Raw genomic sequence first — 10485 nt, 5'->3', positions numbered from 1 at the left:
CAAGCAAGAGCTTAATTAGATATACAAATAACGGTTCTCAGTTGAGTGTGGTTACTTTAGTATTAGCTGGTTTGGGGGAGAAACAGCACCGATAGATGAAGTTATTCCCGAAAATCTCATACGCCAAGCTCCCAGCCCATCAGGCGCCACCCTATCGCGCGGCGTCCAAAGTCGGCCCTTATGACGAAAATTACGTCACAATCGTCGCGAGCGCTGACGAGCTGCCGCGTCCTCTGAAGTAAAAAACAGCCCTTAAAAGTTTTTAATGAAAGAACAATGACTCCAAAGCGTGGCTCGTCATGTTGTCTCTATGGTCGCAGTGTCCGAACCCCTTAGCGTTAAAAAACGCAGAGGTCCGAGCGGGACCGAGGGGGTGCGGCGTGCGCGTCACGTGAGCCGCCGACTGCCCTCCGGAGTGCTGCGGCCGCTTCCCGTTATCCTGGGGAGGGGGGACAATGAGGCGGCGGTATGGTTAGGACTCATTTTCTGTAACAGAAAACGTTTATGTAAGCAAAAGAGCATGGCCAAGAATTAACGACGGGGAGACACCGTGGCAGATGATGCTTAAGTTAACTTAAAAACCATGGCCATAAGGGAACTGAAAGTGTGTCTCCTTGGGGTAAGTGAAAGAGTTGAAACAGAGGATTCTTTATCAGTTTTTCTGTCGGCGCTTCGGAATCGCCCCAGGAGACAGAATACGAGAAAAAACAGCGACTCCTTTATATTAGTACGTCGATGTTGTGTGATTCATTACTTTTTTAAAAAATATCCGTCTCCAGAAAGCATAAGTTCAGTCCAGTTTCTGCGGTATGTGGTTTTAGAAATCTGCGTTCTTACTGCTGGGGTTCTGTGCATTCCGGTAGCCGTGTTTATTTCATTCGGGTCTTAGACCGTTAAATGTCACCGATGGCATATATTTTAATTTACTTGCTACTTTTCGCTTCCGCTTTCGGGGTTGTTGTGCCGTTTGAATACCTTTTGGCATTATCCACAATGACGTCACCGCCGGGCCCGAACGGTACTTTGTTCTTTTCCGTGTATCTGAATTAAACTAAAAAGATGTTATTTTACAAAGTATGAAAAATGCTAATCGAATGTAACTTCCATATGATTTGGAGTTACATTTCGGATTTAAGTTTGTAAGTTATTACTAAAGATTAATGTAGAGTAATATATTATTTTTTTGCAGGATACAGGAGTTGGTAAATCGAGTATTGTGTGTCGTTTCGTACAAGATCATTTTGACCACAATATAAGTCCAACAATTGGGTAAGGAAAATGTTTTCTTCTGTTTTTTTTTTCTTTAACGGGAGCAAAACATATTATTGTTATTCTGAACTCTCGATGTTTAATTTATGACTCAGTATTTAGCTGCTTTTTGTTTCGGCCTTCACAGAGTTTTCGTGTTGTGTAAATAAATTCACTGCGCATTTCCGAAATATCGTAGCAAAACACGCAAGGAATCCGTTATATGTTTATTATAATGGTCTCTATATGCGGCAGACAGCATTCTTTCTGCGCATCAGCTGTGCATTTTCCTTAAGCTCCACCTTAGTTCATGTCTACCTAATTATGTTACAAAAGAGAGTGCTTATGTAGTTATGGCCAATCTAGAGGGTAGCACTACAAAACAGACGATGGACAGAGTAAGATCTCATGATAAATGTAGGGTTGGGGTTTGATTTAAAAAATTACCTAATTAATTGCATAGTTTTGTGTCTTTAATCACACCTAATATTAAAACTTAAAAATTTTATACGTCTATATTCTCTAGTTTTTTTAAAATAATATGAAGACATACTCTAATTATACGCCTGTCGATTTTGTTTCTGGGCTAATGATCAGTTTTATATTTATATCTGCAATAAAGTTCTTCTTCATTTCCAGGGCAAAAGTTACTGAGATGAGGAAAAAAATGAGAGAACTAACAAAAACATACATTTTATCACACACATTTCTTGTTTATTTTGGGTTACATGCAATGAAGTTGAAAGATTTCAAACATTTTTTTGTTTGTTACTGATTTTTGGATGCCAATTTGGGGAAAATGGTAAATATATATCAAATCAAAGCAACAAATGATATAATTTTAGTATACCAAAAAGGTTAAGGGAATGTGAGTTGCCCGATACAAAACAAAAAAACACTGTAATTCACCATAACTTTTAAAATTTTCTAATTCGTGAGAATGACCCATATTTCATCTGTTTAACTTGTAATGTACAGATTATTCATCCATCCATCCATTTTCCAAACCGCTTATCCTACTGGATAAGCCTATCCGGAGCCTATCCCGGAAGCAATGGGCACGAGGCAGGGAACAACCCAGGATGGGGGGCCAGCCCATCACAGTGCAGATTATTCATTTACAACAAAAATTCTCCTTGGAAGCAAGTACAACCAGAATGTTGATGTTTTTAAAAAGGGTTGATGAACAGATGGCAGTTAATGGCATGTACCACATGTACAGTACAGGCCAAAAGTTTGGACACACCTTCTCATTCAATGTGTTTTCTTTATTTTCATGACCATTGGTAGATTCTCACTGAAGGCATCAAAACTATGAATGAACACATGTGGAGTTATGCACTTAACAAAAAAAGGTGAAATAACTGAAAACATGTTTTATATTCTAGTTTCTTCAAAATAGCCACCCTTTGCTCTGATTACTGCTTTGCACACTCTTGGCATTCTCTCGTTGAGCTTCAAGAGGTAGTCACCTGAAATGGTTTTCCAACAGTCTTGAAGGAGTTTCCAGAGGTGTTTAGCACTTGTTGGCCCCTTTGCCTTCACTCTGCGGTCCAGCTCACCCCAAACCATCTCCATTGGGTTCGCGTGGCTGCCGCGTACGTTTTCCCCGGCCACGCGTGGCTGCCGCGTACGTGCCTCCCCGGCCACGCGTGGCTGCCGCGTACGTGCCTCCCCGGCCACGCGTGGCTGCCGCGTACGTGCCTCCCCGGCCACGCGTGGCTGCCGCGTACGTGCCTCCCCGGCCACGCGTGGCTGCCGCGTACGTGCCTCCCCGGCCACGCGTGGCTGCCGCGTACGTGCCTCCCCGGCCACGCGTGGCTGCCGCGTACGTGCCTCCCCGGCCACGCGTGGCTGCCGCGTACGTGCCTCCCCGGCCACATGTTCAGTCTAAAATCTGATTTTACCTCTGAATTCTGGGATTCAGGAAGCAATATTGTGATTAAAATCTATGCTTGTACTGCTCTTCCATTGGAGTAACAAAATACTGCATGCAATCAAAGAAATAGCATGTTATGACTAAAGTGCAATGTGTTAGCATGATAAATTCCCCAGCCCCAAATATAATGTGGTGTAATATAAGGACATATTTTGTTTGTAGCACAACGAAGTTTGACATTAGTATATCAAATTAATGGATGTCATTCTCCTTGGCTGTATTGGTGGTAAAAACTCATCTGAATGGTTTTCAGCGCATCTTTTTTGACCAAGACTGTTCCTTGTGGAAATGAGCTTCACAAGTTTTTGATTTGGGACACTGCAGGGCAGGAGAGGGTAAGTGTCAGCTTTAGGGGTGTAATCACATAGTTCCTGTGCATGAGGTACGTTCACGGATCCTTACTGGCCTGAACTGCATTCATCACTGGCTAATCTTGTCCTTTGTGAATGCAGCTTATACTGCCTAACTGCCAATAACTGTGCTGCTTATCTTTCCTGTGTCACTCAGCTGGAGAGTCACATCATGGGCTGGCCTTACAGTAAGGAAGGGGTGCTTCGGCATCCCACCAAAATGTCCAGCAGGTCACAGACCACTTTATTTTTATTCAACATTGTAAAAAGCCTTTAGCCCAGGATAAGATTTGTCCTCACCAAACTCACGGCTCAGCTTGGCGTTAAAACCAAGACACCTGGTCCACTATGGGCCAGATATGTGAGACCAAGTATGCAACTCTGCTGTGACAGTGATGTTGTAAGACCCACTCCTGACTTCCTCGCTGGAAGGCTCTTACCTGCTGAACGTTAACCCTAAAGTGAGTTCTATGCAATATGCCAGTCTTGCTCATCTTGAGGAAACGCCTGTTATTATGTCATGTTAAGCTTTTGCTCTTCTGTGCCTGTTGCTGCATGACTGTTCTTCTGTTTTCCATTTGCAACATTTCCTGTCTGTATTTCTGAGTCTGCACAGTGACTTATTTGCCATGTACTAATAGTGAACATAGGCTTCGTAGCAGAAAAGCATCAATATATACCTTAAACTTGTAGATTTCTTAGCCTTTAAAATACAGTGACTTCCAACAATATGGATTTTGTCCTTCACTGTAACAGTAAACACTTTATAATGAGTCACGTGTTGTTATATATTGATATATTTGTGTGGGTATAACACATAGTGCATGTATTTATATCAGTGAGTGATTTGATTTTTTTTATAATCAGCAAAAATCTTGCATTACCTAGTTACATAACAGCTGCAAGAAAAACAAAATTGATTAATCTTGGAATACATTTTGATGGATGAACACACGTTTAAGAATCACTGTGGTGTACTGTCAGTTTGCTTTAAACGGCCTTCAGAGTGAATGGATGAAAGTGCCTGAAACTTATCTGAAGCTGCAGAGTGTTGTACAGAATATGAAGCTTGGAGAGTGACAGAAGATGAAATGCTGCACTCTATTGTAAAGCGAAGGTCAAATATCAGACTAAGGCCCTGCAGGTTTGGGGCTGCGTAATTCTTTTTGATATGGGGACCATCACTCACTGTTGACTGGGAGAGATAAGGGGGAGGGAATGCTTCTCATTTTTGTGTCTTTTTTAGTTCCACTCCCTGGCCCCTATGTACTACCGAGGGTCAGCGGCTGCTGTCATTGTCTACGACATCACAAAACTGGTAAACTCTACAGACTTACCTCAAACAATGACACCAGATGATTGGGACACAAATCAGTAGCAGAAGGATCTTTTCTATTGTTGAAATTACTGAAGGTCTTTGTGTGTGTGTGTGTGTGTGTGTGTGTGTGTGTGTGTGTGTGTGTGTGTGTGTGTGTGTGTGTGTGTGTGTGTGTGTGTGTGTGTGTGTGTGTGTGTGTGTGTGTGTACCACCTGATACACCAGCACTCATGCAGACAGTCAGTCTGCAGCAGGTCTTGCATGTCCAGAAGGAGGAAAGAAGCCCACTGGATGCAGTAAACTGTAACATCAGCTGGGTTCAGTCTACTTAATTTACCTCTTAGCACAACATAGAGATTCCACAAATTAACTTCATACTCGGATGTGTTGTGAGGTGATCTTTGAATCAGATGCAGATGTTCATTTGAGCAGGAAGACGAAAAAAATATCCCAAGAGATGTGATGTGAGCATCTCAGTAACAAGCAGCTGATAACTGTCTGATTGATCTGCAGAAACGAAAGCATTTCTATACAAAGTCAGGCAGAAAAAAGGGAGTTAAATAGTAAAGAAGTAACTGCAAGTAGTCTGATACTGACTTAAAGTTACTGTCCCACATGTCCATTGCCAGGACTCCTTTCAGACACTGAAAAAATGGGTGAAGGAGTTGAAGGAGCATGGTCCTGAGGACATCATTGTGGCTATAGCGGGGAACAAGAATGACCTGAGCGATATCAGGTACGGTGCTCATATCTCTGAAGGGCTTGCTCCATCCTACGGTGCTCATATCTCTGAAGGGCTTGCTCCATCCTACGGTGCTCATATCTCTGAAGAGCTTGCTCCATCCTACGGTGCTCATATCTCTGAAGGGCTTGCTCCATCCTACGGTGCTCATATCTCTGAAGGGCTTGCTCCATCCTACGGTGCTCATATCTCTGAAGGGCTTGCTCCATCCTCTATCAATTATCTCTGCTGTAGTACTTAGAAGGCAGGAGCTGCAACCTCTCATCATTGCTGCAGGTTTGCTACTAATTAGTTGTAAGATGTCAGGGTCATTTCTGTGGTTCCTGAGGACTAATAGAGCTGTGTTTTTATGAAATCTAATAAATGGCTTGTGTTTTTTTTATTTTATTTTTTTTGGGGGGGGGACCTGGGCATTCAGTAATCACACCTGCCATCTAAAAACTACTTAACATTTATTATCTGTCAGTGATCAGATTATAAGGTCCAAAACAATCAAACATTTGTGAATAATAGAGAATAATGTTTACCTGAAGGGAAAAGAACAGGTTGTCAGTCATCACATCGGTACAAATTTGCCAAGTGCAAATTCAGTCCTAATTTATGATTCTTTTCACAGAGAGGTTCCAATGAAAGAAGCCAAGGAATTTGCAGAGTCTATTGCTGCCATTTTCATTGAAACCAGCGCTAGAAATGCCGTCAATGTCGAGGAACTCTTTCAGAAAATCAGTGAGTATTTGCCAGCTACTTCTGGCCTATCCAGCATTAAAATGTTTACAGAATGTGAACAAACACAGTTCACGCGTAAATCTTAAGTTGTAATAAACTGTAACTAAAAATTTCAGGCCGGCAGATCCCACCTCTGGACCCTCAAGATGTAGAAAGCAACGAATCCTTTAAGCTGACACGGCAGCCGGCGACAGTGCACAAACGCTGCTGCTAGTGAGATGGGCCCGGGGGAGTGAGACCCCCCCCCCCCCCCCCCCCCCCCCCCCCCCAGCTCTTTTAAAGCCTCTTAAGCACATTACACTCTGCAGCAAGGTGCACTGGGCCAGTCAGTTCCCTGTAGAGATTCCTAAAAGAGGAGGGGACCCAGCATTAGATCAGACTCAATATCAGCAAACATTCCATGAAACATCCATCCTATTTATAACACATTCACCTTAATTTAACAGAAACTTCATTAGGATTCCTAATTAGACTTGATCTCCCTATAGCCTGTATGAACAAAATTATGAACAAAGATGTGTGTGTCTCATGTTTTGAATGAATTGCACCCTATCGATAAGAAACCTCTTATTATAGAGCTATGACTTTTTTAATTTAAATGTAAAAAATAACCTTGATAACATACATTTATATGTTGGCAGTGGAATTAAAAGCTGAAGTTTAAGAAACCAGTTGTGTCCAGAACCAGACCAGTATTTTATCTGTTATTTTTAAAATGAATAGGTACCCAAGTCATATCATAAGGGCTGTTTTCATCTTTGTGCAGAGTTACAGAATATACGTTTTTCTTACCTTTAATTCTTGTAAAGATACTTCACAGGAATATACGCGAGCTGATAATGTGCTTTGCAGTGATAATGAAAACTTACATATTTTCCAGTGTATCTTGCTGGCTAGTTCATTCCAGGGTTGCATTGAGCTTAGTGGCTAGCAATACCAAAATTAAAGGCTTTCCATTCAGTCTGTCTTTATATATACATTCTACATGAAGATGACAGTCCTTCTCATTCTGTGACTGTACACTCAATTGCACTAATATGCCTTTGGGTCATTCTCACAAACTAAACGTTAATGTCATGAAAAAAAGTTAAAATGAAATACAGTGTTTATTTTTTGGGTAGAACTATTGACATCACCTTAACTTTTTAGGTATATTAAAACTCATTATTGCTCCGGTTTAATGATTATTTTAGCATTTTGCTCAAATAAGTAGCCAAAATATGACTAACAGTTTTATGATCAAATAAAAATAAGATGGTTTAAAATCCTTCAAATTTATTGAATGTTACCCACAATAAACAGTTTGTATGATCAAACATACATTATTTCTTCCGTTAGTTTTTTGTTTCTCAGCTCGTAAATCTTGCCATGGCTTTGATGAAATACTTTTATTACAGAAATAAGTGCTATTATAAAACTGATTATCTGTCCCAGAGTTTAGATAAGTCTTGTATAATTTGAGTCTGTCTTCAAAATAATTTGAAAAATTATGTAAGTTACAATAATGAGTTTGTGAGAACAGCCCCCTTCCTTCCAGTTTTGGTCAGATTTGATATCCTGCTCATTTTCTGTTTTGTCCACTTAACCCATAAAAACAGCTAATTCTTCTGTCATTGTTACTGCCTCTCCTGGTACTATTTCAACAGTGTTTACAGCAAGGTCACCCATGTTAATGACCACACTTTAACTATATGTTAACCTTTTTAACCTAGGTGAGGTAAATCCTTATAATGATTTAGTCATTATAAGATGAGTTAAATAATATCTAGCAAAGTCAGTAAGGACTAGAAGAGATACAGATTTTAATGTCAGTGCCATACATTTTCTATTTCCATTGACCTAGACAGAATTGCAATACATTTCTAAAATACTTCTGAGGCTACATTAGTCAGATTTTAAAAGGACTGGCATCCAGTTAAACTCATAACAGTTTGATGAACACAGCTGATAGTACTCATCTATCATTCAATCCATTTTTCAGAAAAAAATCCTTTGTACAGGTAAAAGAATTGATCATTTATTAAGTAAAATGGAATTTAAGGTGCATCAGTGGATATAATTGAAACAGTCCAGGATAGTAACAGGCCTATGCTTTCACCCTAAATGTGAGTGAGCATGGCAGGGCTGTGCTGGCTATAGACACACTACAGCCCAAGCAGGGAGCCTTTTCCAGGAAATCAGGACACTCTTCCAGTTCCGATTGCCTGATGACCTAAAGTCTAAAGAAATGTGGAGATTCCTCCTGCTATGATGTAATGTTTTTTATGGCATTGTCAATACGATTGTAAAAATGCATAGTGTAACTTTGTGGAGTTTCCTTCTTAAGAAATTCCTATTTGAAGAGGGTAATCTGTTTGTATGTTGTGTGTGTGTGTGTATATATATATATATATATATATATATATATATATATATCTTCATAATTATTGGCCTATACTGTATTTACACTATTGTCTGTGTCCCCATGCTGGAGTTATTGCCTAAAGCATCATCATCACATATTTCTGATGTATTGTGCTTCTAAGGTACCTTTCATTTTGAATACACCAGAATACATAGCAGGTACCTCCACTACTGGGTTCCCCTGACAAAGCAGAGGGACAGGGAGGATCCCGGATCCCGCGGGCTGGCTGCCGGTATCTCGCAAGGCCTCACAATGACCTCAGCAGTCCCTCCCTTTGAGGTTTTTTATTTTATTTTCTTTCATGTTTTAGGCTGCATTGTTTGGAAAGGCGCTGTAATTACATGTTCAGCACTTATGAAGTGCTTGTAAAAATAATATTAGAAAGACATTCATATTGACTTATGAAATACTAAATGCAAAGTAGCAGTGCTGCATAGATATTAGGGTAACATTTGGTGATGGACTGGCTGCATCTAACCACTTTTTCTGAATTTTTCTGTACTTACATGTTAACACTGTAAGCACTGCACATGTAACATGTAAAATGTCCCTGGCCAGTGTAGACATTCTTAACCCTAGTAGTAATGTTGTGTGATGTCACTTCCACACAGAAGAGCCACACAGCCCTGTTCAAATGCAGTTTGGAAAAATGACTGGGCGCCAACGTAAAATTGCATAGAATAACTGCGTGGCTATAAATATATTGTATCTTCATGAGACACAGTTGTTTTAATTGTAACCCTTTTTTATAATCCAGGCTGACCAGGTTAGCATATTTTAACCTTCATGTCAATAAACAATATTATTAAAGCTTGTCATATGTGTGATTTAAGTATCTTGTTCAGTTATTCTTCAAATTGAGCTTTATTAATTCACTAAGCATTACCACTCTTTTTCTGTAATTTAAAGAGTTATATTGTACTAAAGCAAGTTTACTTGCATTGATTTTTCACTGGACACTCGAGAAACTCCATTGGTTTATGGTTTGATGGCTGTAATTACCCTTTGTGATTGGCCTGTGATTGACTTGCATCTTCTCAAGGTGTGCCCTGTGCTTTCTGGTGTAGGCCTCAGGTGCTCAGTGACCCTGCCTTGGGTAAGTGGCAGTGAAAAAGGGACATGTGTGTAGATAAGCAGACAGATACAGGCTTACACCAGTATAACGCGTCACCCCCTCCCACCCCCCGTTTGTTGAAAGTAGTATCACTCAGTCATTGGTATCGCTTCTTTCCTTCTTTCCTGTCACTATATGCTACTTTAGTTACATGTGATTTCTAATGATTTCTTAAGTACATTTACCATGAAATTTTATGTATTTTCCAGATAGCAGGGAATCGAATAATACAAAATGATGTAATACATTTTGATACAATGAGCAAGACATAAAATAGTGCACAAGCAAGAAGGCCCAATACTACTTACTGCATGCTAATTCTGGTTTTTAGCTTTTAACATATTCTCCGTTTACTATCTGGAACATCCTATAACTAGTATGGGGCGCCATGCAAATTCTAATTACTAGGAGATCTTTGAAAACAGCCTTTTACTCAAAATAGCACAGAAGACATGAATAGAAAGACATTCCGCGGGGCTCGGCTAACGCTGAGCGAGAGTCTCCTCCACTTCTCACAAACAAGGCACTTAGGCTGAACACCACATGCGGTTTTTACATGACTGGCACTGGTATTAGTGACAGTGATACCAGAACCAGTGCCTATTCTTACATTTTGCTTATTTTTACAAACTTAATTTAGACACT

At 40.2% G+C, this 10485-nt stretch overlaps 1 protein-coding gene across 1 annotated transcript; it reads left to right on the top strand.

Moving 5' to 3' along the window:
- The first annotated feature begins 245 nt into the window (after positions 1-245).
- Positions 246-9541, top strand: rab31 (RAB31, member RAS oncogene family). Its single transcript, XM_049000860.1, has 7 exons — positions 246-619; positions 1190-1269; positions 3441-3522; positions 4784-4855; positions 5484-5590; positions 6213-6322; positions 6439-9541. Exons 1-7 carry the CDS (start codon positions 584-586, stop codon positions 6534-6536), a joined length of 585 nt encoding a protein of 194 aa, XP_048856817.1. The 5' UTR covers positions 246-583; the 3' UTR covers positions 6537-9541.
- The last annotated feature ends 944 nt before the right edge of the window (positions 9542-10485 follow it).

This window comes from Brienomyrus brachyistius, unplaced genomic scaffold, assembly GCF_023856365.1.
Source record: "Brienomyrus brachyistius isolate T26 unplaced genomic scaffold, BBRACH_0.4 scaffold53, whole genome shotgun sequence".
Taxonomy (NCBI): Eukaryota; Metazoa; Chordata; class Actinopteri; order Osteoglossiformes; family Mormyridae; genus Brienomyrus; species Brienomyrus brachyistius.
This window is presented reverse-complemented; position numbering and strand designations above follow the sequence as displayed.

What these genes read in the sequence shown, in the direction of transcription:
- rab31 (XM_049000860.1), top strand. Translation starts at nt 584, where the DNA reads ATGGCCATAAGGGAACTGAAAGTGTGTCTCCTTGGG. An exon ending in AATATAAGTCCAACAATTGG is followed by an intron (nt 1,270 to 3,440) that starts GTAAGGAAAATG and finishes AATGGTTTTCAG; the next exon opens with CGCATCTTTTTTGACCAAGA. An exon ending in GGAACTCTTTCAGAAAATCA is followed by an intron (nt 6,323 to 6,438) that starts GTGAGTATTTGC and finishes TAAAAATTTCAG; the next exon opens with GCCGGCAGATCCCACCTCTG.